This window comes from Dermochelys coriacea, chromosome 6, assembly GCF_009764565.3.
Source record: "Dermochelys coriacea isolate rDerCor1 chromosome 6, rDerCor1.pri.v4, whole genome shotgun sequence".
Classification (NCBI taxonomy): Eukaryota; Metazoa; Chordata; order Testudines; family Dermochelyidae; genus Dermochelys; species Dermochelys coriacea.
Genome location: NC_050073.1, coordinates 56,385,936 through 56,411,280, shown reverse-complemented (window position 1 = coordinate 56,411,280; position 25,345 = coordinate 56,385,936). Strand labels below are relative to the sequence as shown.

The following is a 25,345-nucleotide window of genomic DNA, read 5'->3' as shown; positions in this document are numbered from 1 at the left end:
AACCATATGCCCAACTATTATACTGAGAAGTGAACAATGCTCGATATACTAGAGCAAACAGTAACACAGTGATATCCTGCCTAACGGAAAGAATAGATCAAATATAACACGGTTCTCGGAGATCCCTTTTTTCTCTCTTGATGTTTATATCAAATTATCACCACGTTATTCAAGCCTTCTCCCAGAAGCACTAACTCAGCAGATATCTTACTGCACATGAAAAAGCAGAGTCTTACTAAACCTGTACTAGAGGGGTAGCTGCGTTAGTCTGGATCTGTAAAAGCAGCAAAGAGTCCCGTGGCACCTTCTAGACTAACAGAGGTATTGGAAAAAAGAAAAGGAGTACTTGTAGCACCTTAGAGACTAACAAATTTATTGGAGCATAAGCTTTCGTGAGCTACAGCTCACTTCATCGGATGCATTCAGTGGAAAATACAGTGGGGAGATTTATATACATAGAGAACATGAAACAATGGATATTACCATACACACTGTAACCAGAGTGATCATTTAAGGTGAGCTATTACCAGCAGGAGAAGGGGGAACGGAGGGGGGGGGGAACTTTTGTAGTGATAATCAAGGTGGGCTATTTCCATCAGTTGACAAGAACATCGGAGGAACAGTGGGGGGAGGAGGGGAAAAGGAATAAACCTGGGGAAATAGTTTTACTTTGTGTAATGACTCATCCATTCCCAGTCTCTATTCAAGCCTAAGTTAATTGTATCCAGTTTGCAAATTAATTCCAATTCAGCAGTCTCTCGTTGGAGTCTGTTTTTGAAGTTTTTTGTTGAAGAATTGCCACTTTTAGGCGTGCAATGGAATGACCAAAGAGATTGAAGCGTTCTCCGACTGGTTTTTGAATGTTATAATTCTTGACGTCTGATTTGTGTCCATTCATTCTTTTACGTAGAGACTGTCCAGTTTGGCCAATGTACCTGGCAGAGGGGCATTGCTGGCACATGATGGCATATATCACCTTGGTAGATGTGCAGGTGAATGAGCCTTTGATAGCGTGGCTGATGTGATTAGGCCTTATGATGGTGTCCCAAGCTTTCGTGGGTAAATACATGCATGCATCCGACGAAGTGGGTATTCACCCACGAAAGCCTATGCTCCAACATGTCCGTTAATCTATAAGGTGCCACAGGACTCTTTGCCACTTTTACTAAACCGGGACTCACCCACAGAAACGAGGCCCGGAGACACCAGGGAGACGCGGGGGGCCAGGGAGACACAGAAGACATTTGCCATTCAGCTGCACAGAAGTAAAATCTTTCCCCGAAGGGCGGCAGGAGGCGACCCAGCGGGGCAGAGGCGAAGCGGGCAGGAAGACAGCCTCTGCCACCGAACCACTCTAGGCACGGCTGGAAGGGGACACGGTGACTCTTGCCCCAGCCAGAGGGGGCTGCACACAGGCCGGTCCTACCGAGGGGCTCCTCGCCCAGGCAACCCGACTCACGTGGGGCCGGCGTCACGGGGGCCCCGACTCTCTCCCCACCAGCTCCATTGCCTCACCTCTAAGGCCAGCCCGGGCCAGACCCAGCGCAGCTGCCAACATCCTGCCCCGGGCAGCGAACCGGGGACGCGGACACACAAGGGCACAGACCGGAACCGGAAGGCGCCTCTACCATTAAATTCCCCAGACCGGAAGTAGAATGTGCCACCGCCGTCAGTTTAGCAGGGAGTTTCCGGTAACGTGACGGGAGGTGCCGGACCCGTCGCGAGGCGGAAAAGGAAGGTGCAGCTGTGGTGAGGTTCCCCGCAAGGCTGGTGGGAGGTTCCGGCCCGGGCCGGCGGCATGAAGGGAAGAGCCGCAGGTGGGCGCCCCCGCTCTTCCCCATCGCGGGAGCGGCGGGGCACCAGGGCGGGAGGACGGTAGCCGTGAACCTCGCCCGGGCTGCTGGGCACCTTCGGTGGGGAGCGGCGGGCGCTGGCTCCGGTCCAGGATGGGCCCAGCCTGTGTGGAGGAGGCTTCCTGTCCCAAGGGACGAGCTGGGGAGGGGGGGGGCCGCGGCTTGGCCCAGCGGGCGCGGGGCTTTGGCTGGCGGGAGGAGCGACGGGGCCGTCCCGATTTGGCTGGACTCGCGTGTCTTGGGGGACTCGGAAGAAGCAGGTTTCTGGGCGGGATCTGAGCGGAGGGGCGGCCTGAGGCCAGTTTGGGGCTGGTATTTCAGGCCTGTGGGCAGTCTGCTGCGCGGTGGGCAGGGGAGGGCAGCAGAGGAGAGCGGGCGCAAGCCCGTTTGGTGTTGTCCAAGGGCTTACTTGAATGTAAACCTCAGTCAGTGGTGAGGGGCTGCGTGAAAGGAGGCAGGAGAGATCCCGGGAGGGGACTGCTTTTTCAGGTGCCTTCCGCACTCCCAGAATGGGACCATTGATCTGGGGGGGCTTGGAAGTACGGCATACAAAAAACTCAAACAGTTTGAAAGATGTAATCTTTATTCCCTGATGTGATCAATTATCCATTGTCACAAGAAGTAAAGCTCTGTTGCCTTTGAATTCATATGCTCTTCATCAAACAACCTTTGAACCACTCCACTTTTCCATCACTTTTCCCTTTGTTTCTTTTTCCATCAGTTCTTTCCCTCTTCTTGGGGGTAGCTCCATCCTGCTCTTCTTTGGATTGATTGCATAATTAGCTACTTATATGAAATTCAATAACATCATTAATAGTATTTTTAAATCTCTCTGCCACAACTTGGATACACTGGAGGGAGCAATGATATGGGTAGTAGGGAGGCCAAAGAGGAGGAGGTTGCAGTAATCAAATTGGGAAATAATCGGGGCTTGTAAAAGTGTGTTAGCTGTTGGGACAGAAGATAAAGTGGTGGGAGAGGGAGGAACCTAAGATGACTCCCTGATCATGTAAGTAATATAGGTAATGGTGTTGTCAACTGTGATAGAGAATGGGAGACATGTGGAATATATAGGAGGAAAGATAGGCTTAAATTGTTGAGGTATCCATGAAGAAATGTGAGAGAGACAGACTCTGCAACTGATCCCAGACCTGCTCAGCCGAACTGCCCTCCACCAGAAAGGTCAGAAGTAGATCTGAGTATCCTCACCGTAGAGATGGAAATTGAAATTGTTATTGGAGGTCTCTGAGTGATGCTAAGAAATAATGCTCATGAACACGTGGTATGGAAGAAAGCATGAAAGTGGATCCTCCCATTATTTATTTTACCACCAGCCTTTATTTGCTCCCTTAGATAGGAGGGAACTGAAGACTATATGACTCTCCAATCTCTGAAAAATCCTGCACATGACATGTGGTCAAGTTAATATTATGAGGAAAATGTCACTTTTAGTATTATCAGAATTTGTGCACTTGTTTTTGCAGCCTTTATTCTGCTTTCACTGTAGGTTTTAATAGTAGTACTAAGATGTCGTTTCCCTGATGGGTTCTTTATTTAGACAAGAGAGAAAGGAAAATGTCTGTTGGTCTATTTTATTTTCTATATAGGTAAATCACCTTCATCACTGCAGTAATTGAACACCTTTCAGTAGTGCAATAAATGACATGATTAGCGTCTGTAACATGTAGTTCATTTTTTTTCTTAACCTCTCCCCAAGAAGGAAACTGTGTGTGCATTGCAGTGTTTTGTTTTGCTACAGTTTTTTAATAAGAACTTGCTGCTTTGTATTCATATTGGTGAAGGCAAGGTTGAAAAAATTGACTTTACACTTGAAGTAGGTGATGAGGTTTGTGACGGTCCTTAGCTCCTATGGGAGTTTGTTCCACAGTCTGAGAAAGGTCTTCTTCCAGCACAGATGAGCATTACCCTTTCAGTAAAAATTCATGGTGCCTGAAGAGTGACGTTACCAATTACAGTTCTTATCCTGGCACTTCAGTTGATCTTTTAGGTATCCTGAGTTCAGGTTGTAGAGTGCCTTGAAGATAAGGAACAAAACCTCAAATCTGACTTGAAATTGCCTATGGTAGGACACTGTAGAGAGCAGGGGACAGGTTTGATGTAGCTATGGTGGCCTGTGTTGCTGAGGAGACGTATTCAGTTCTGTATTAGTTAGAGATTCCAAAAGCTTGATGGTTTCATGCCCAGGTATGTTATGCTGCTGTAGTCCACCTGAGAAGTAACAAAGACGCTTATAACTGAGGCAAGGTTATTGTTCTCCAGAATAGAGGATCTTCTTGACAACCAGAGATGATAGAAAGTGTTGCTCATGATCACTGCTTTGTATGTGTTTTAGTTTCAGCAAAGAATCCCCAGGAATTCTTCCAAATTACAGACTGACTTGAACAATTGTGGGCCTATATCTTCAACCGAAGAAGTACAGCAATTGCAAGCTTTTTGGATGAACTCATCCTATTGAAATCACTGAATAATGAGGCATCAGAGATAGCTGCTATGGTTAAGATTGAATGTTATCATTACGGAACGTTACACTTGGGGCTAGAAATTTAGTCTCTCGCTGAGGGGTGAAAATGAGTTTTGAGTGAGCATAGTCCCAATTGTAAGACGCTTGTCTATGTTCTGCTATTGCTGGGAGGCATCTACTGCTGATGCCAAAACCCTCCAGTTGCACAATAGCATCATCAGTGAAGTAAAGAGGTAGCTACCACCCCTCTCTGGAGCAGCTCTTCTTTGTGGCAGACACCTATCTCCTCCTGCTCCTGAGGAAATCCCTGCCAAAGAGACACCATTGCTTTTTTTGACCTTGCCCTGCTGCTAATGGAGGTTATGGCTAATAACATCTGGCAGGTACCATCTGGCTTGAAATGTGAAGCTTTTCTATAGTACTTGATTATCTGATCTAAGTTGCCTGGGAGTAGTAGTCTCTACAGTTGTATCTCATATTGAAGATGCAGGGCACTTCATACAAATTTCATGCAACCGTCAGGCACTTGGCAAATTTCTCATCTGGGTAGTTTGAGGGCTCCTGGTCAATTCTGGCAGGATTCTTCTGCCACTTATTTTTCAGTAAAATAAACTCCCAATACATGTTACCTCTACACATGCATCACCTCATTTTCATATGGTAATTAGCACCTAGTCATGCTATTAATTGCTGCTTCTGCTCTTTGCCAGCACATCATGCCTCAACCTTGTTTGCATCTGACCTGTCCACACTAATATTACCATCTTTTCCTTGCTTTATTGGTTTCAGAAATCCCTGTTATGAAACTGGAGGTGGGCAGTATGCAATGTGAGAAGAATGAATCTGACTTTTTATTAGAGTTATAAATTCTGATATTTCTTTCATGTGCCCCCTCTGTTGTAGAGGGGAGATTCATGATTTGGGTGACTGGATATTTCCCCTTATATCTCCTTTGCTGTATGTCACTAGTGTGCTGAGATGAGAATGAAAGGGTAATTGTATTTGCTAATTCCAGGAATTGGAATATTGGGATTCCACTGTTGCATGAGGCTACCACTGTAGCGAGAGCTGTGGCAGTTTTAGTCACAGCACCTCATGTGCTGCACTTATAAGGAAGCACTGCAGATCAGGTGGAAGTTTCTAGTAGCTATGTTACTTAGGCTGCAGTTTGCTTGGCTACCCACCAACTCCTCTTGGCTATTGGAGTTGCATGTACCCTGAGCTGCATGATCTTGTTAGTTGAGAAGGGGAGGCTCACTGCCATTGTTTTACAGATTGCTGGAGGTCAGATCTGTGCGGCAACATGGACTCGTCGGAGGAGACTGGGGGCTCCTCCACAGAAGAGAACTACTTTGTGAACTACACCTTCACTGACCGTTCTCACTCAGGCCGCGTAGCTCAGGGTATTATGAAGCTCTGCCTGGAGGATGAGCTCTTTGCTGATGTTACCATCTCAGTGGAAGGCAAAGAATTCCAGCTGCACCGGCTAGTCCTCTCAGCTCAGAGCTGCTTCTTTCGTTCCATGTTCACTTCCAACCTTAAGGAGGCCCACAACCGGGTGATTGAGCTGCAAGATGTTAGCGAGAGTGTTTTCCAACTCCTGGTGGACTATATTTACCATGGGACTGTAAAGCTGAGGGCAGAAGAGTTGCAGGAAACATATGAGGTGGCAGATATGTACCAGCTGACTGCCCTTTTTGAGGAGTGCTCCCGTTTCTTGGCCCGCACGGTGCAGGTGAGGAACTGTCTTCAGGTTATGTGGCTGGCAGATCAACACAGTGACATGGAGCTCTACACGGCTGCAAAGCACTGTGCCAAGTCACACTTGTCACAGCTTCAGGACACAGAGGAGTTCCTGCACCTACCTCTCCGCCTGCTGACAGACATCCTTACAGGTAGGCACAGGGGGTTTATGAGACCAGCCAGGATGTGGGTGTGGAGAGAAAATTAGGGTGACTGAGAGGGTTGTGGGGATTATCTGAACAACCAGCAGGGTGGCTTTGAAGAAGGACAGGAGGATGGGATTCAGGGGAGCCAACTATCTTATTCAGAGGCTGATCAAAGCAAGTCTTCCTACAGCAAACTATCCAGCATAACTTAATCAAAGAAGCCTTGGTAACTTCATCTGGCAGTGAAGCATCCAACCTTTGAGCAATAGCCATGTTAACATAAAAGATGCTGTTAATATGGCCATATTGTCTATCTCACAGCAGTTCCTGGGGAAAGGGTAACAACATCCAACCTCACAGGTTTCAGGAGATGCTTGGCATTAAACCTGATGGGGGTCCCTGCTCACTGATATTTCAGGTGTAGTTTATTAACATTCAAGGATCTGTTGAGCTGCCATCCTATGTAGTATTTTAAATAATATTATGTGTTTCCTCAAATAATTGTCAATTTCAGTAGAAAGCATTTCAGAGCTGGACTCCTTTGTCTGTAAAGCACCAAACACATGTTGTGTCATATTAAGTTGGTTTCCTATAGGAGACACTTTGCTCCACTCGTATTGTAGGGTTTTCAGTAGGCAATCAAGCCATATAGCTGGTGTAGGGGAGCCTGTAATTGTATGTGTTTTTCTTCAGATTTTTGGAATGTCTCCAGCCCCTTCATTCTCTTTTAATGCTTTCTCCCTACTGTTTTTTTCCTTCTGGTATTATGGAGATGCTGGTTGCGACTCCATAATTAAGGTTGGTACCATTTTTCACTTAAAGCAAGGATTCAGTGTCTTGTTTGTGTGAAAAATACATTGCATCATCCCCAACTTTACAGGACATTCTGCTACTACAGAATGAATTTTCAAAGTATTTACAAGTAAATCTCATAGACTCATAGATATTAAGGTCAGAAGGGACCATTATGATCATCTAGTCTGACCTCCTGCACAATGCAGGCCACAGAATCTCAGCCACCCGCTCCTGTGATAAATCTCTCACCTATGTCTGAGCTATTGAAGTCCTCAAATCATGGTTTAAAGTCTTAAAGGAACAGAGAATCCTCCAGCAAGTGCCCCATGCTGCAGAGGAAGGCGAAAAACCCCCAGGACCTCTTCCAATCTGCCCTCGAGGAAAATTCCTTCCCGACCCCAAATATGGCGATCAGATGAACCCTGAGCATATGGGCAAGATTCACCAGCCAGATACCCAGGAAAAAATTCTCCATAGTAACTCAGATCCTACCCCATCTAACATCCCATCACAGGCCATTTGGCCTATTTACCATGAATAGTTAAAGATCAATTAATTACCAAAATCATGTTATCCCATCATACCATCTCTTCCATAAACTTACCGAGTTTAATCTTAAAGCCAGAAAGGTCTTTTGCTCCCACTGCTTCCCTTGGAAGGCTGTTCCAGAACTTCACTCCTCTGATGGTTAGAAACCTTCATCTAATTTCAAGTCTAAACTTCCCAATGGCCAGTTTATATTCATTTGTTCTTGTGTCCACACTGGTAGTGAGCTTAAATAATTCCTCTCCCTCCCTGGTATTTTGTTAATTTGCTTGTGTTAAAATTAATTAAAGATGTGGTCCTTTGTTACATTTCTTAATCTGCCTTTTCTTTGTCCTGAACGATCTTAACAGTAGAAGAAGAAGAAGAAGAATACACACTCTTCAAACTTTCCATATACTTAAAATTAATTGAAATTTTATGCATAGGCCATATTTGAAGAAAGTAGGGTATAACTTTAGTGTAGTTATAAATAATTGTATCTAATTGTTAGGATTATATACACTAGACAGATAACTCAAGTGGAGTTATTGGTTGCATTGATTCAGTGGTATGAAAGAGTGGACACATGTCAAGAGTTCTCACTGGTAGATTGCTTGGTCCATCTGCCACTGCTCTTGAAAAATTCTGTGGCTGATGCTGGTTTGGGCTTCCCCGTGATACTGCTCTGATGGCTCTACGATGTATTGAGACAGCACTGCCAGAGTAATTCAGGCAGGACTATAGGGGAGTCCTTAAAATTTAGTGATACTGGAAATAGGGGATTGAGCTCTCCCTGGTGCTCTTTGCTTAGCAGTATTTAATTAACGCAGCCCTCCAATAAGTCAACTGCAAATTAAGGGCCAGATTCACCAGAATGCTTTGGGTGCTTTTTGCTGCTCCAGTGAGGCAAAGCGGCTGTGAACCCACCCTCACTGGCAGGTGTGCACTGCTTTGGAGGTACTAGTGAATCTATCTATAAAAGTTAAAATGTAAAAAAAATAAAGATTGATACTGAATATCTACAAATTATTAGAAATATCGCATGGTAACATTTTCTGGTTTAGTGTATGTATGAAACTTTTAATAAAAAAAAAACTTAAAAAAATCCACAGACAAACTATGTTCAGATGGAATTAGGGTTGAAAGTGTATATCAGTAACTCAAGGGTACAAAAAACCTCCAGTTTGTTTGTAATTATCCTGAAAACATGCATTATAAACCTAGGAATTCAGAGTTAAGGTTACACTTAAAAGAAATCCAAACATGTTAAGGTAAGAAAAAAACAGTTAAGGCACTTAAACAACCTTAACTCTGCCCTTTAGTGACACCATGCAATAACTATAGGATTAGGATAATGGCATTTTAATGTGTGGTGGTCCAAGATTAGGTTGGTTGATTGTTTTGTTTAAGGCACCTGTGGTGGGTTTTTCCCTTGTGCAATTGTGTTACCCAGGTAGGCCTGTAAATGGGCCCCAAACGGGAAATACACCCATAGTGTGGTTAGTCAGAAAGCACTATGTTAGCTTAAACACTCCCTGTACTACAACCCAGTAGTGGAAGCCCAAGGAAATAAGCAAGCGTTAGTGATGAGCATTAAAACAAATGTAATGCAGATAATGATTTATTTATAAAACTTGTCCGTTGCTGGGCCATTGGACACATTTCCAGAATAAAACTGTACATTTAATTTGTGTGTTGGTTGCTTACAGCTAGTGATTCAGACAATCCCAGTAATAATGGATCAACCCTAAACAGAAAAAACTCCCCCATTATGAGCAAATAGGTGGGTCTTGTCTAACGCACTGAATGCAAACTAACTAAACTCTGTCAGGCCCAGAGGAAGCAGATTTCAGAGTCAAGGAACCTTCAGAAGGAATGTCATGCCTCACACAATCAAAGCTGAATCTAGAGAGGATTCCACATAGGGAGAGCAATCATCTCTCAGGAAGTCACATCTGAAAACTATATACAAGCACCTAGCACACTGTTGGCAATTTACTAAAGATACAAGGGTTTATGGCTTAACCAAGGATTAACACTGTACGTGGAAGCAAATAGAAAACCAGTGCAGCCTATTAAGTACAGGTTTATTGTGGTTCAGCACAAGTAGGAAAGCTTCAAGAAGAGCATGTTGCAGCAGTCCTGCCCGTATGTAACAAAAGTGGAGGTCCAGATCTAAGAAGAAGGATCATAACTGTCTGGCTAAATGTGGGCTGAGGAAAAGTGTTGCTGGTGCTGGCCATGTCTGTTAGTTGGGCTTCCAGGAGCAGCAAGAGCTCTAAAAGTCCTGTAGGTGCAAACCTCACTGCCTAAGTGAGGAGATGTTTGTTACTCTCTGAGCATCGTGGTGCAATGTCTCCCTCCTTCCCCACACTGACTCTGTGATGCAGGCATAGGGTGTGATGAGTTGGGAATATATCTGTACAGTTTATGAATTCTGTGTGAGACTATGCACCCTCTGTGTCTATGCAAGCTGCAGACTCCATTTTGAATGTGCAGCCTTTTTTCTTCTCTGTGGTCTGTTTGCTTCCATGTTGGATTGAGATTCCAAAGACTGGTGGCAAAAGAATAATAAAGAGTAGTTGACTCTGAGTTCCCAGTCATTGGAAATCTGTTCACTCTAGACCAGAGTGGTTCCTGTCCAGAAGAACTGATTTAGCAATGGGCAAGTAACCTGGCAGGGGTTTGTGCTCATATGGAGAAGCTGACATGGGTTTTAAAAGGTGCAGAAGTTTTTCTGCTCCGAGGGACATTTTTTTCCAGTCCACGAAAGAGAGACCACCCACCACGTAACAACTGGTGTGAGGCAGGGGATTCCCTGACAGCCTGGACATCGATGATCCCTAAGGACTCGCAAGGGAAGGGTGAGCTAGAAAGTGAGGGACTGAGGTGTTTAAGATGTTTGTTGTCTTGTGTGATCTCTACTGTCCTGTTCTTTATTTGATTAAGAATAAAAGAGCATAAAAGGTGTTAGACTCTGTTCAAAGTGTGTTCACTGCTTCACAACTGCTGCGTGCCCCTGAGAGTTAAACTGTAAACCAGAAGCTTCATGCCTTTGGGGTGGTGGTATGGGAAAGGGACATGTTTAAGTAACTGGAGTATCTTGGGGGTATGTGCTGGTCCTGGGGGCCTATGGCAGATGGCCTGAGGAGCTCCATCTCCAGGAAGGGCTAGGAGACTGAGAATCAGTGCCCAGGAAATGGGGCCAGAGGGACCCAGGGAAGAACCAGTGCTGCAGACTGCTGAGGCTCCAGGAGCTTAATGCATCCCAGGGGATCCAGAGTGCAGAAGCTTGGATTCCTCTCTCAGCAGTCCTAGTGAGTGCCCATGATGAGTGCTTGCTAAGATCTGTGACATTAGCTCACTGACCTTCTGACTTACGGTACAGAGACCCCTCAAATAGAACATTTGCTGTGTCACCCAGGAAGCAATGTCTCCTGATGCTGAACCAGGTAGACTTGATACAGGTGCCTAGTTGCTCCTGCTGGCCATACTAGCCAGGTTTTATAAACCTCAGTCTCAGTCTTGCTCAGGATAGGGTTTTTTGGTGTCCTCATGCGGGGGGAAGAGGTTATGCGAAAGAGGGTGGTCAGCTCACGCCTTGAGAATAGCGTGCCAATTTATTGTAAATTCTTTTGTCTCTGAAACTACAGATGGTGTTCCATGTTCACAGAATCCAACGGTTGCCATAGAAACCTGGATCAACTTCAACAAAGAGGAACGGGCAGGCTTCTCGGAGGTGCTGCGATCCAGTCTGAAGGTATAGATGGCCCCTGTGCCCCATGGTTAATGCAGTTATCATACTGCTCTTGTTCCCTACTCACTGAGGAAGGGCTTCTGCCCTCATTTGTGACCTCTTAGTGTTTGAAAAAGCTATGGCTTCAATACCAGGAATGCGCACACACAGGTAGAAAAACCCAGGTACTGTCAATGGCCTCAGCCTTGAGGCTGGTCTTGCCAATAGGGTTAACTAATCAGTGGTATTAGCCTGGTGTTCCCCAAGTACACAGATAAGGAGCCAGTTTAGAAATCTTAGAGCTTTGCATTCCCATGACTTTAATTCTTCTCCCTGAGCATTTCTTAGCCCTTAGCTGAACTGAAGCCTGACTGTGTAGATTCAGGTGCAGGGCACTGCTCATTGTACCAGGTCAGGGATAAAAGGTGCCTAGACGAGGCTTGAAGCACAGGATGTGGAGGATGTAGTAGCCTGAGACCTTATAGTCAAGTGAGGCTGAGATGACTCAACACAGAGCTAGTGGGCCCCAAAACTCCCTAAAGGAAATAGAGCTTTGGATGCTCCTGGCATGTGTTGTGACACCACTCATACCTGGATTCTGATAAAAATCCCTTCTCTCTCGCAGGAGATTGGGGAGAACGTTCACATCTACCTTATCGGGAAGGAGTCATCACGTACGCACTCACTAGCTGTCTCTCTGCATTGTGCTGATGATGACTCAATCAGTGTGAGTGGCCAGAATAGCCTGTGCCATCAAATCACTGCAGCTTGCAAGCATGGCAGTGACCTGTATGTCGTAGGGGGCTCCATTCCACGGCGCATGTGGAAATGTAACAATGCCACAGTAGACTGGGAATGGTGTGCTCCTCTGCCCCGTGACCGGCTCCAACACACCCTTGTCTCTGTGCCCAGCAAGGATGCTATATATTCACTGGGGGGCAAGACATTGCAGGACACTCTCTCCAATGCTGTCATATACTACAGGGTGCGAGACAATGTGTGGACAGAGACCAGCCAGCTAGAAGTAGCTGTCTCTGGAGCTGCAGGTGCCAACCTCAATGGTATCATTTACCTGCTGGGTGGGGAGGAGAATGATCTAGACTTCTTCACTAAGCCCTCCCGGCTCATTCAGTGCTACGACACCAATACAGAAAAGTGCCATGTGAAGCCTTATGTATTGCCTTTTGCAGGGCACATGCATGCTGCTGTGCATAAAGACCTAGTGTTCATTGTGGCTGAGGGGGACTCACTGCTATGCTATAATCCCCTCCTGGATAGCTTCACCCGACTCTGCCTGCCAGATGCCTGGAGCTCAGTACCATCCCTCTGGAAAATTGCCAGTTGTAATGGCAGCATCTATGTCTTTCGGGATCGTTACAAAAAGGGAGATGCCAACACCTTCAAACTTAACCCAGCCACCTCTGTGGTGACTGTCACCAGTGGCATCAAGGTGCTGCTTACTAACCTGCAGTTTGTGCTGGCTTGAGGTGACAAGACATGGACATTCTGTAAAGCAGCTTAGAGGCATCCAGTTTCCTTATCACTTGCCCCAGCAAGACCAGCTCACACCACCATAGAGTGCCCCCTCCTCGTTAGCCCTGCTTGCAGGCAGTATGAGCCTCCTGGATGTGAGGCTGTTTTCCCTTTCACTACAGTCTCCAAGTTGACTTACAGCATCTTAAATCCCAGATGGACTAAATAGTGTTACTATGATCCTGTGATGTGAAGCTGTTTCAAGCTCAAATTGCAGCAACTAGACTTCTTAGGCCAAGAACTATCGAGCACCAGCAAGCCCTAGCATGAGCAGATAAACCCCTTTTTGTCACAGCCTTTTAGTGTAATAGCCCAGGAGGCTGCATGTGCTGCTGCCATCACTAGTCACAGGGAATGGCCGCTCTGTACACTCCTTCAAAAAGCTCTATGCAGTTTGATATGGGGCTCTAATATGGCTGTGCCTTACTAAGGCTACAGGATTGGCTTCAGGCCAGAGGCACTGACTAAAGTGGACTCTACTGTAGACTGATTTCAGAGGTGGGTCCAAGGCCCTGACTTGGTTGTGCTCTGCCCTAACCTAGGGGAGATGGATGTGAAGCAGAGGCCAGGGATGGGCTTGCTGCTACTTTGCCACCCAGCACAAAGAGGAAAACTATCCTTACAATACTATTGTGCCAATGCTGGTTTCTAGCCCCAGTACTGAGGCTCCCATCCTGCTGACATTATACCACAGAGCTATATGATAGTTAAAGATGAAACAACTTCATTTTCTCACACCCTTCCCTACTGGCACTGTAGCCCTTTAGATGAGAGCCTGAATAAAAGTGTCTGGTGGGACAAAGATATGGTTTCTTTTATGCGGATGGTATTAACGTGAGCAGAGTTCAAGACAACTCTCTGTCCCCTGCAATAATGGCACTTGTGGGAGGGGTGGAAGATCAAACCCTTACAGGTGCTCTGACGTGTGTGGGGGAGAAAGCAGAAACAGCTATCTGGTTTTCAACCGGAACATCTGGTCGAAAAGGGACCCTCCCCAGCCTGTTGAAAATGAGCGAGTGAGGGTTGGAGGGCAGGGCAGAATATGGACTGAGCAGGGCGGGGCCTGGATGAAGCAGTAGGGCAAGGGTGTTCAACTTTGTTCAGTTAGAAAGTTGGCAACCCTAGGGTCAGGTATTGTATGGGTAAGGACATGACGCCAGAAGCTGTTAAGAAAAAAAACAAGCTCCCCATTGCTGTTATGTGTCTGAAAAGTTCTTTATTGGTTGTGCAGCAGTCTGTTCCTTATTAGTTCACGAGGAACTTGTTCTTGTTGTGGGGAGCAGGTGGATGGTTTCTGGTAGCTCTTGCTGACTCTCTGCAGCTGCCTCAGCAATCACATTCCTGTGAAATCTTTCCAGGACCTGGACCTGCCTGGGGCGAACAAGGATGTGGGGACGGATCCTGGCAATAGCTTCTATTGCTTCCTGAGGGCTCCACTGGTACAGCTGGAAAGGCAGAAATCCTGAATGAAAATTCATCCTGTCTAAAGATGGGTCAACACAGGCATTTGGAGGGCCTAGCTTTCTTCCAGAGCCTAGTTTAGGTGGTCAAGGAAAGTGGCTCACTTTACCCCTCCTTGTACTGAATATCATCTGGTTGCCTACCTCAGAGAGACATCCCAGCTCTCAATAGGAGCTCCTGAGAGGATACTCCCTCAACTAGAGGGGTGCAAATGACTATCTTAGGCGCTGGGTGCCCAGCTCTGAAGGCAACACAGAAGTAAGGGTGGCAATTCCATAACCCCCCCACAAACAACTCCCTTTTGGGTCAGGACCCCCACTTTGAGAAATGCTCTGTCCCCCATGAAATCTGTATAGTATAAGGTAAAAGCATACAACTGACCAGATTTCACAGTCCATGATGTGTTTTTCATGGCTGTGAATTTGGTAGGGCCTATCCATGTCATCAAATTCACATTCTTTTGTGGACAGCTTCTCCTGCCCTGATCATAACAGAGCCCCTGGACAGACACAAAAAGAAAAGGAGTACTTATGGCACCTTAGAGACCACCAAATTTATTAGAGCATAAGCTTTAATTTGTTAGTCTCTAAAGGTGCCACAAGTACTCCTTTTTTCTTTTTGCGAATACAGACTAACACGGCTGCTACTCTGAAACCTGTCATTATGCAATGGACAGACACAGCAGCTTTACTTTACTTGATATGCTTTCCTAATACAGGTGAAAGACTTTACTTGTGCTTCCCTCTGCTGCTCAAGCAAACACTAATGAATGCAGTACTAAGGGATTCCTGCACAAATGTAGAAATGCCAAAGAGTTTCACAGCTACACATATTTTCAGTTTTTGCTGTTCTGAATCTGCCTCAGTTTGTGGGAACTTCAACTTTATTCTGTCTTGAGTTTGTTCTTACCCGTAATGCTGCATTTTATTTTGCATTTAAAGAAAGTTAAACTGTGCAATTACTAGTTAGACTAAGCTTCCCATCAGCCGGAGCCCTGCAAGGTCTCTTTCTTGCCCCGAGAGCTCCACTTTCTTCAACAGGCTAGCTGCTCAGTCACAATGAGTCACTCTTCATTGTCCATGGTAGGGGCTAAGGGAAGCAGAGCCAGTCAGGATTTATTACAGCAAGGAGTATGGACTAGGCCCTCTGCCTAGTAGCCACAGAATCTGCCAGAATAATCTAGGAAATTAAAGGTGACAGCTGCCTCACACATTTAATTGCAGTCCACTTACACATGAAGTCAAGAAACACTTCACCCATTCAGCTTCCATTGCCCATATCTGTGCAGACACCTGAGCAGCCAGAGGCATAACTGTACAGGAGAGTGCCAAGCAAGCTAGACTACTTAAGATGGAAACCACATTGTGACATGCATTAGTACTTTGCTTCCAGCAAATAGTGATTTGTCAGTGTCCTGAGGGTAGGTGAAATTGAGAACCCTAGGAAACCCATTCCAACCCTAGTGTCAGTGTGCACAGAGAACTGGAATATCAAAGGAAGCCTGTGTTCCAGTTCATCTAGCAGTTTTACATGTTCACCCTTACGAGCCCCCTCAACATGAGCAGAGGGAGTGTCTGGCAAACAGCTCATCCACAGTGAGCCTGGAGTCTAGCCACATTCTCTACTGTTCCCTCTCAAGTGGCTATGCAGCCTAGACTCAGTACAGCTGTAACATTTGAAATTAGCTCTTGAAGCATCTGACACTGAGCAGACTCCCTGTTACTCCCAGGGGAATTCTGCACTACTGCACGCATGCGTATTTAATGAGCCCCCAGAGATTTCTAATTTTTCCACACAAAAAAAAGCTGCAGCCAAAATGTTGCTGCAGTTCCACCTTTTTCCCCACCACAGGGCACTGTGGCACAAGAACAGCAGTAGCACCCAGCAGAAAATAACTTCTACAGTTCCGCCTTTTGCCCAAGAGAGGGTACTGTGGTGATGGAACAAAGGTAGAGAGCTGCCTTCCCAGTGCTTGTCAGGCCAGGTCAGGAGACCGGTGCTGTGGGTCAGAGAGGGGCTCATAAAGGCTAGTGGGGAAGGACAGACTGGGACAGGGCCACCGGGGGGGAGGGAGGTGCAGAGATACACAAGGACAGGGGAGGGGTGCAGAGCTCCATAGGGACAGGGGAGTGGCTGGGTGAGGGCACAGGAACACACGGGGAGAGGAGCAGATGTGCCTGACTGGGAAAGGCTAGGGGTCAGTCAGGGTCTGCACAAGGGAAGCTCCCTAACAATTCCTCCCTGCCCCCGCCAAAAAACCTGTTCCATACTTTTCCCACCCATAACCAACAGTCCCTCCAAGTTCACATCCAGGCTCCTTCCCAGAAATTTATTTCCCTCTCCCTCAGCTCCTCCATTTCCCTTGATTCCCCCAAGCCTTTACTCTGCTTCTGAGGGGTGTGGGAAATACGGTTCTGTATTGTAGTTTACATGAATTATAACTCAGAGTTCTGTATTAATATGCCTAGTAAGGAATCTATTTGTCAAAAAACATTTCCTGAATCTTTTTTGTTGTCTGTATTGTTACAGACATACTTGCTGACAGGTATTTTGAAATAAATGACCCAAAATAATTGAAACTGGTGTGATTATATTGTGTTATTTTGACAAATAAAATATGCACAATTTAGAAGAATTTTAAAATAGTGTGCAGAAATTTTTGGGTGCAGAATTCCATCAAAAGTACCCTGTTGCCCATGCAGCAGCAGCTTCCCGTCATCCACTCAGCTGAATTTACTGAATGGAAGCAACTTGTCAAGGAGATGGCCCCTTATCTCAGCAATAGTTTGCCTATCCAGGGCAGCTGGGGTATAAACGGGCCCGCTTTAAGTACAGAAGCCTTCTAACCTGAATTAAATATGCTGCCACCATGGTGGCACTGCGGGAGCGTCCTGCCTTGCAGTGCACATAGACACTGTTCCCACACTCCCGATGCTTCAGTACAAATTCAACACCTCTCTGCAGGTTTTCCAATGTGGGAACTCCAGTCAGGTCCACAGTGCCGAGACGCAGCTGCTCTACTCCCATTGCCTCATACTCCTGTAATGAACACAGAAGGACTGAATCAGTCACCAAGCTTGGGATGGAAGAGAGGGTGGGCCCCATCAAGACAGCAAGGGAGGTACATCGGCAGTGCAAGGGAGTAGAGGTTAGTGGGGGGAAATCAAGACAGGAACAAATGAGACATAACGGAAGTGAGAAAAATCTTTGTCATGGTTATCAGAGGGTAAAAAGGATTGAGGGAGTCTAGACTAGACGCTAGGAACACAAGTTTTGTGAGGGAGTTTTCCCAGGTGAAAGAAAAAAGACTAAGTGACCCTTAGGATGTACGAGGGGATTAGTTTGTGTTGTGGTCTCTGACAGCCTCTATGTTATTAAGGAGGATGAAAGTCTTGAAGGATAACATCAAGCTGGAGCACAGGGAAACAATCCCATAGTTAAGACCCTCCTTCCAGATGGTGTCATGGTATCCTCTCACACAGAGGATACCCCTCCTGAGATGGGAACCCCAGTTACTAGGAGGAGCCAGATAAACAGTTATAGAGGATTTGATTATTATAAACATAGATAGTTGTAAAAAGAAAAGGAGTACTTGTGGCACCTTAGAGACTAATAAATTTATTTGAGCATAAGCTTTCGTGAGCTACAGCTCACTTCATAAGATGCATTTGGTGGAAAAAACAGAGGGGAGATTGATATATCAATACCAATGAGGAAGGCAGCTCTCTACCTTTGTTCCATCACCACAGTACCCTCTCTTGGGCTAAAGGCGGAACTGTAGAAGTTATTTTCTGCTGGGTGCTACTGCTGTTCTTGTGCCACAGCGCCCTGTGGTGGGGAAAAAGGTGGAACTGCAGCAACATTTTGGCTGCAGCTTTTTTTTGTGTGGAAAATTAGAAATCTCTGGGGGCTCATTAATATATCCTAGATATATCAATCTCCCCTCTGTTTTTTCCACCAAATGCATCCGATGAAGTGAGCTGTAGCTCACGAAAGCTTATGCTCTAATAAATTTGTTAGGCTCTAAGGTGCCACAAGTACTCCTTTTCTTTTTGCAAATACAGACTAACACGGCTGCTACTCTGAAAATAGATAATTGTGTTTCTGATGATCAGGAAAACTGCTTGGTAAATTGCCTGCTGGGTGTGAAGGCTGCTGAGGAGGAGCCAGGGCCTGTGGTACATATAGGTATCAATGACATAGGGAAAAAGAGGTCCTGCAGGCCAAATTTAGGCTGCTAGTTAAGAGATTGAAGTCCAAGACCTCCATGATAGCATTATCTGAAAAGCTTCCAGTTCTATGTGCAGGGCCAGGAAGAACCGTGGGGTCTCAATACATGGTTGAGATGATGGTACAGGGAGGAGGATTTTAAAGTTTATTAGGAACTAGGGAACCTATTCGGAAAGGAGGTGCTTATACAGGAAGGATGGGCTCCGCCTAAACCAAAATGGAACTAGATTGCTGGTTGTAGAGGGCTTTTTAAACTAAGGGCTGGGGGAAAGCTGACAGGTGCAGAGGAGCACACGGTTCAAGCAGAACTGTCCCTTAGGGATGAAATTATTAAAGGAGGATAATGCTATATCCTAACAAGGAGGATAGAAAGAAGTTGGTATAGTCCAGGTAGGAGCTAGTGAGGAACAGCCAGATGTTAAAGAGGCCCATTTAAATATAACACATGAAGGCAAGCAACTGAATATTGACAAAATGTACAAGTGCTTACATACAGATGCTAGAAGTCTAAATACTAAGCTAGGTGAACTAGAGTGCCTGGTATTGAATGAGAATATTGATATAATAAGCATTATGGAAACGTGGTGACACACCTGTCAGGGATGGTCTAGACCAGTGGTTCTCAAAGCCGGTCTGCTGCTTGTTCAGGGAAAGCCCCTGGCAGGCTGGACCGGTTTGTTTACCTGCCGCGTCTGCGGGTTCGCTGCTCCAGGCCAATGGGGGCTGCCAGAAGGGCGACCAGCATGTCCCTTGGCCTGCACCGCTTCCCACAACCCCCATTAGCCTGGAGCGGCGAACCGCGGCCAGTGGGAGCCGCGATCAGCCAAACCTGCGGACACAGCAGGTAAACAAACCGGTCCGGCCCACCAGGGGCTTTCCCTGAACAAGCAGCAGACTGGCTTTGAGAACCACTGGTCTAGAAAATACTTAGTCCTGCTTTGGGTGCAGGGGACTAGACCATAACACCTCTCAAGGTCTCTTCCAGTCCTATGATTCTAATCAATGGGATGTGGTAATACCAGGGTACAAAATATACAAGAATCACAGTGTAGGTCATGATGGTGAGAGAGTGGCACTAATATGTGAAAGTCAAAATATAATTCTTAAATAAATTAACCTGTACCACAGAATCTCTCGATAGAAATGTCATGCTTGAATAAGAAGTGTAGCAGTAGGAACATACTATTGACCACCTGATCAGGATGGTGATTGTGAAATGCTCAGGCATAAAAAGCAATAATGGGGATTTCACCTATCCTCATATTGACAGGGTATATGTCACCTCAGGAAGGAACGCAGAGATAACATTTCTAGACATACTAAATGACTGCATCTTGGAGCACCTTTGATTTAGTCCTACGCAAAGCACAGGATCTGGTCCCAGAGGTGAATTTAGCTAAACAGCTCAGTAATAGCGACCAGAATGTAATTAATTTTAATATCCTTGTAGGAGAAAAAAAAAATGCCAGAGAAACCCACCACAGCAGTATTTAACTTCAAAAAGGGAAACCACACAAAAATGAGGAAGCTAGTTAAATGGAAATTAAAAAGAACAGTCACAAGAGTGAAATGCCTGCAAATTGCATGGAGACTATTTAAAAATATCATAATAGAGGCTCAAACTAAATGCCTCTCTCCCTCTCCCAACAAAAAAAAAACCAAAACAAAAAAAAAAAAAAAAACAAAACAGTAAGAGGACCCAAAAAAGTGCCATGACGGCTAAACAGCACAGTAAAATAAGTGGTTAGAAGCAAAAAGGCATCCTTTAAAAATTGAAAGTAAAATCCTAGTGAGGAAAATAGAAAGGAGCATAAATTCTGTCAAGTGTAAAAATGTAATAAGGCAGGCCAAGAAAGAATTAGAAGAGCAACTAGCTAAGGACACAAAAACTAACAGCAATTTTTTTTTTTTAAAAGTCTATCAGAAACAGGAAGCCTGCCAAACAAGCAATTGTCCGGAGGCTCCACTGAGATGGTGAAGGAGCACTAAGTGAAAACAAGGTTGTTGCAGAGAAGATGCATGAATTCTTTACATCAGTCTTCACTGCAGAGGACATGGGGGGGGATCCCCCACACCTGAGCCATTCTTTTTAGGTGACAAATCTGAGGAAGTGTCCCAGATTGTGGTGTCAATAGAGGACAGTTTGGAACAAACTGATAAATTAAACAGTAATGAGTCACCAGGACCAGATGGTATTCACCCAAGAGTTCTGAAGAAATTCAAATATGAAATTGCAAAATTACTAACTATGGTATATAACCAATTGCTTAAATCATCCTCTGTTCTAGATGACTGGAGGGTAGTTAATATAATGCCTATTTTTAAAAAAGGCTCTAAAGGCGATCTGGCAATTACAGACTGAGAAGCGTAACTTCAGTACGCTTACAAATTGGTTGAAACTATAATCAAAAACAAAATCATCAGACACGTAGATAAACCTGGTATGTCAGGGAAGAGTCAACATGTTGTAAAGAGAAATCTTGCCTCACCAATGTATTAGAATTCTTGAGCGAGTCCTCAAGTATGTGGACAAAGATGATCCAGTTGATCTAGTGTGCTTTAGACTTTCAGAAAGCTTTTGAAAAGATCCCTCACCAAAGGCTCTTGACAAGTAAGCAACTATGGGATAAGACGGAAGGTCCTTTCATGGATCAGTAATGGCTTAAAAGATAGGAATCAAAGGATAGGAACAAATTATCAGTTTTCACAGTGGACAGAGGTAAGTAGCAGGTTCTCTTAAGAATCTGTACCAGGACTTGTGCTGTTCAAGATATGCATAAATGAGCTGGAAGAGAGGGTGAACAGTGGGGTGGCAAAATCTGAAGACTATACAAAATTACTCAAGTTAATTAAGTCCACAGCTGACTGTAAAGAGCTACAAAAGGGTTTCATTAAACTGGGTGACTGGATGATAAAATGGCAGATGAAATTCAATGACAAATGCCAAACAATGCACATTTGAAAAAAAATAATCTGAACTATACGCACAAAATGATGGAGTCTAATTTAGCTGTTACCACTCAAGAAAGAGATCTTGGAGTCGCTGTGGATAGTTCTCCGAAAACATCTGCTCAACGTGCAGCACCAGTTAAAAAAAGCTAACGAAATGTTAAGCTACATTAGGAAAAGGATAGAAAGTACGATTGAAAATATCACAATGTATATAAATGCATTATATGCCCACATCTTGAGTACTTCATTCAGTTCTGGTCACCTCATCTCATAAAAAAGATAAATAGAATTGGAAACGGTGCAGAGAAGGAAAACAAAAATGATTGGGGTATAGTACAGCTTCCACATGAGGAGAGATTAAACAGACTGGAACTGTTCAGTTTAGAAAAAAAGATGACTGAGGTAGGATATGATAGAGGTCTATAAAATCATGAACATTATGAAGAAAGCGAATAGGAAAGTGTTATTTAGCACTTCACATAACACAAGAACTTAGGGTCACCAGATGAAATGAATAGGCAGCAGATTTACAACAAACATAAGGAAGTATTTCTTCACAAAATACACAGTCAATCTTGAAACTCATTGCCATCGGATATTATGAAGGCCAAGAGTATAACTGGGTGCAAAAAAAAAAAAAAAAAAAAAAAAAGGTCATAAAGGATAGGTCCATCAATGGCTATTCTCCAAGGTGGTCAGGGATGCAACCCCAGGTTCCAGGAGTCCCTCCGCCTCCAACTGTCAGAAGATGGGACTGGATGAGAGGATTACTCGAAATTGCCCTGTTCTGTTCATTCTCTCTGAAGCATCTTGCACTGGCCACAGTCAGAGATAGGATACTATGCTAGATGGACCATTGGTCTTATCTAGAACATAAGAATGGACATACCGGGTAAGAGGAGAGGTTAATATATGAAGCGGTACAGAGAAAGCCAATTGGGCTCTCCATCTGGGAACAAGAGGTGCCCTCTGAAGTTAGGGCAACAATGATACAATCCGTAAAGAAATTTTTATGAAATGTAGAATACTCCTCAACTTCTGTCTCCTCCAATGTTGCTACTCTCTTCCTCCTCACCACCATGTTTTTTTTTTTTTTTTTTATTATTTTGTTAAACTGAATGTTGACTGTCAGCTTCTGGGTGAAGAAATCCAGTCTTAATTCCCTTTAAAAGGGTAGAGCTATGGTGCTCTATATTCTGGAATGTATTGCCGCAAGAGATGCCGCACCAGGGTGTAGGAAACAGCTTTGTACAAAGGATGTTACAGGACTTTCAACCCCCTCATTATTTAGGGTGGGAACTAGTCCCAACAGGACAGGGCAGAAAAAGATTTCACTTGTATTACAGTATGGCAAAAATACATGCTGAGGGTTAGTGTTATTCCTTCCTCAGGTGCATCATGTTGCTGTCTGACAAGAAAGCAGATCAGACAGCTCTTAACTCATACATTTCCATTTCTACAGCAGGAACTACCCTGCTTATTCCAAATTTGCTGATCATGCATCATGTTACTCCAGAGCTTCTAACTTCATCTGTTAGTCACCTTCAGCATCTGATGTTACGAAACTGATGTTGCTTGCTATTGTCAGAATTACTTGGTTGTAACTGTGCTTCAGAGGTTCTGTGGAGCTTCATTAATGCGGCAAGTTTGGATACCTCTAGGGATTGGCAAGGGCATAAACAGCCTTTCACAGATACTTTCAAATCTGGCCCAGGTCACTAGTGAATAAAGTCTATCAAAGTTCACCCACCAGAGAGTACAGAACTCAAGAGTTAGAATTGTCCACAATGGTTTGAGATTTGATCTTCACCTCATCAGATAGTATGAAAGATTGGTTTCAGAGTAGCAGCCGTGTTAGTCTGTATTCGCAAAAAGAAAAGGAGTACTTGTGGCACCTTAGAGACTAACAAATTTATTTGAGCATAAGCTTTCGTGAGCTACAATGCATCCGATGAAGCGAGCTGTAGCTCACGAAAGCTTATGCTCAAATAAATTTGTTAGTCTCTAAGGTGCCACAAGTACTGCTTTGTATGAAAGATTGAACTGTTTTCTCCAACAGGCTGCAGGGATTGCATGCTGTACAGCTCCAAGCACATTGACTGCACACCCATAATAAGTGATGGCCAGATTAGGACAGTTGGTGCAGTTTCTGTTAGATGGTCACGGCTACAGTAGATGCTAACTGGCCTGCTGCTAGGCATTTTCAGAAGAGGCACAAAAGTAAACAGGCCACAAGACCAAACACCTCTCTAACCTCTATGGGGAATTTCTTCAGGGCAACCCATAGAAACTGAGGCTGACTATACTAGAGATGTCTCTTTCCAGCACTACATTAATTTATTACTCCTGTGTGAAATAAAGGGCTGGATTGAATACTCCCTTTCCACAAACCGAACTCCCCCCAGCAAACATTTTACTATATAGCATTTAGCTCTGTGCAACTAGAAATCGCCTTAAAACGCTCAAACTTTGCACAGCGAGACCAGGTTTAGAAAGCCTTCGGGGGGGGGGGTGTTAGAACTGGGAGCTTCTCCCTTCTTCAGGGGAGTAACGGCTCTTCCTGGATTGAAGGGCAGCTGCCTTTAAACGGTCCAGGCCATTCTGCCCAGGGAGAGAGAAAAGTTACCCACCCAGCTGGCAGGGCGGAGGAGTTCAGGGGCTCGTGACAGCCACACCGCAGCCCTGCCGGGGGACGGGGACGCTCCCCACGAAACCGCTCACGCCACCCCGCGACCCAGCGGAGCGGAGCAGGCCCAGTCCCCGGCTCACCTGGGCGGAGCAGCAGAGGAAGCGGGTCTCATACTCCTCGTTCAGGGTGAGCACCCCGCGCACGTTCTCCTCCGCCACCAGCTGCGGGGGAAGACAGAGTCAGAGCCGGCGGGGCGCGGGCAGGCGGGTGAGAGCCCGCGCCGCCCCCCGCCCAGACCCTCCCGCCCTGAGCTCCGTTACCCTGCGGCTCCGTCCCCGCAGCGGCAGCGCCCCCAGCAGCACGGCCCCGTCGATGCGGTGGAACCAGGGCCGCTGGGAGCCGGGCAGCCGCTCCCGCACCAGGGTGTAGAGCAGCGTCGGGTAGAAGAAGAAGCGGGCGGCCCCGGAGCCCAGCGCGACCGCCACCCCCATCCTGGCGGCCGCAGCGGGGCCGGCTAGTTTGCCCGGCGGTGAGGGGTGAGAGGAGGGCGGGCGAGTTCGCTGTGCCGGGAGAGCAGGGGCACGCGGCCGGGCTCCCTGGCAGTGCGAGCCGGAGGGCGGACGGGCTCACCGCGTGGGCGGAGGGGAGTCGGTGGGAGCCGGACGGGCTCACTAGGCGGGAGGGGCCTTGGAGCTCGCGCCTTCTCCTCTCTCGCTACCCCCGGGCCCGCCATGGTCTCTTCCGGAAGCGCCGCCATCTTGCGAAGCCGGCCTGAGGCGGAGGGAGCGGAGAGGGGCGCGGGCGGATCCCCAGGGCAGGTGAGGGCGGCGGCCGCCAGGAGGTGCCCGGGCCGGGCAGGGACAGCGCGGAGCCAACGGTAAGTGAGACCCGCCCATCCCGGCTAACGGGACTGGCCTCCCCCTCCATTGAGTTCCTGGCTGGGGCCCATCCCGGGCCTCTCTGGTCCCCTCCCCGTAGGGAGCTACCTGCTCGGCTGGTCCCCGGCCTGGTGCTTCTCCCGCTCTGTCTCCGCCCGTGGGGCGGGTGGGGACTCGCTAGCCCCACGGAAAGGGCTCTGGGCGAGAGCCGCGCCCCGGTCCCCGGGGAGTTCGGAGCACCGCCTCCCCCCCCGCTTGCCTGGTGTTCCGCAGTCTCGGTGCCCAGCCCTACGGTGATCCTGGAGCTGGCTGAGCGGCTCGCAACGTCTCGCAGGCTCCCAGGTCCCCCGGTAACTCGCATTTGTGGAGCGGGCTAGGGCCG

General features: G+C 46.4%; 4 protein-coding genes across 17 annotated transcripts in view; 2 read left to right on the top strand and 2 right to left on the bottom strand.

Annotated features, from left to right (window-relative positions):
- Window positions 1-1,667, bottom strand: part of NDUFS3 (NADH:ubiquinone oxidoreductase core subunit S3) — a 12,045-nt gene extending 10,378 nt beyond the window's left edge. Inside the window, exon 1 of one of the 2 annotated variants that reach the window (XM_038407755.2) lies at window positions 1,516-1,667. In XM_038407755.2, the coding sequence (XP_038263683.1) occupies window positions 1,516-1,558 (43 nt within the window). In that variant the 5' untranslated portion in view covers window positions 1,559-1,667. Of the gene's footprint in view, window positions 1-1,181; window positions 1,467-1,515 lie in introns of those variants that run through there. The other variant, XM_038407754.2, reaches the window with a different exon arrangement.
- KBTBD4 (kelch repeat and BTB domain containing 4) lies at window positions 1,636-15,407 on the top strand. Of its 3 annotated transcripts, none has more exons than XM_038407737.2 (4): window positions 1,636-1,749; window positions 5,610-6,230; window positions 11,198-11,304; window positions 11,906-13,615. In XM_038407737.2, the coding sequence occupies exons 2-4, from the start codon at window positions 5,639-5,641 to the stop codon at window positions 12,764-12,766; spliced, it is 1,560 nt and encodes a 519-aa protein (XP_038263665.1). In that variant the 5' UTR covers window positions 1,636-1,749; window positions 5,610-5,638; the 3' UTR covers window positions 12,767-13,615. The 3 variants fall into 3 exon arrangements, with proteins under 3 accessions (XP_038263665.1, XP_038263663.1, XP_038263664.1); XM_038407735.2 differs by having other exon boundaries at window positions 1,691-1,817; window positions 11,906-15,407; XM_038407736.2 differs by lacking the exon at window positions 1,636-1,749 and adding an exon at window positions 1,775-1,913.
- Window positions 14,010-25,345, bottom strand: PTPMT1 (protein tyrosine phosphatase mitochondrial 1). Of its 2 annotated transcripts, none has more exons than XM_038407760.2 (4): window positions 25,223-25,345; window positions 24,226-24,306; window positions 17,122-17,313; window positions 14,010-14,258 (listed from the first exon to the last, which is right to left on the bottom strand). In XM_038407760.2, exons 1-4 carry the CDS (start codon window positions 25,322-25,324, stop codon window positions 14,064-14,066), a joined length of 570 nt encoding a protein of 189 aa, XP_038263688.1. In that variant the 5' UTR covers window positions 25,325-25,345; the 3' UTR covers window positions 14,010-14,063. The 2 variants fall into 2 exon arrangements, with proteins under 2 accessions (XP_038263688.1, XP_038263686.1); XM_038407758.2 differs by lacking the exon at window positions 25,223-25,345 and adding an exon at window positions 24,406-24,790.
- CELF1 (CUGBP Elav-like family member 1) overlaps window positions 24,818-25,345 on the top strand; it is a 103,931-nt gene continuing 103,403 nt past the window's right edge. For 6 of the 10 annotated variants that reach the window (XM_038407725.2, XM_038407729.2, XM_038407728.2 and 3 more), the window contains exon 1: window positions 24,818-24,962. The gene's annotated coding sequence lies outside the window, so the exon portion shown is untranslated. The remainder of the gene's footprint in view (window positions 24,963-25,345) is intronic. The other 4 variants (XM_038407730.2, XM_043516306.1, XM_043516304.1 and 1 more) reach the window with 1 other exon arrangement.

Excerpts from the sequence above, each read along its gene's own strand:
- KBTBD4 (XM_038407735.2), top strand. Across the intron at positions 6,231-11,197 it reads GCTGACAGACATCCTTACAG|ATGGTGTTCCATGTTCACAG; the intron begins GTAGGCACAGGG and ends CTGAAACTACAG. Across the intron at positions 11,305-11,905 it reads TGCTGCGATCCAGTCTGAAG|GAGATTGGGGAGAACGTTCA; the intron begins GTATAGATGGCC and ends TCTCTCTCGCAG.
- PTPMT1 (XM_038407758.2), bottom strand. The coding sequence starts at position 24,576 with ATGGGGGTGGCGGTCGCGCTGGGCTCCGGGGCCGCCCGCTTCTTCTTC. Across the intron at positions 17,314-24,225 it reads TCCTCTGCTGCTCCGCCCAG|GAGTATGAGGCAATGGGAGT; the intron begins GTGAGCCGGGGA and ends TGTTCATTACAG. Across the intron at positions 14,259-17,121 it reads TGGCAGCATATTTAATTCAG|CTGTACCAGTGGAGCCCTCA; the intron begins GTTAGAAGGCTT and ends CTGCCTTTCCAG.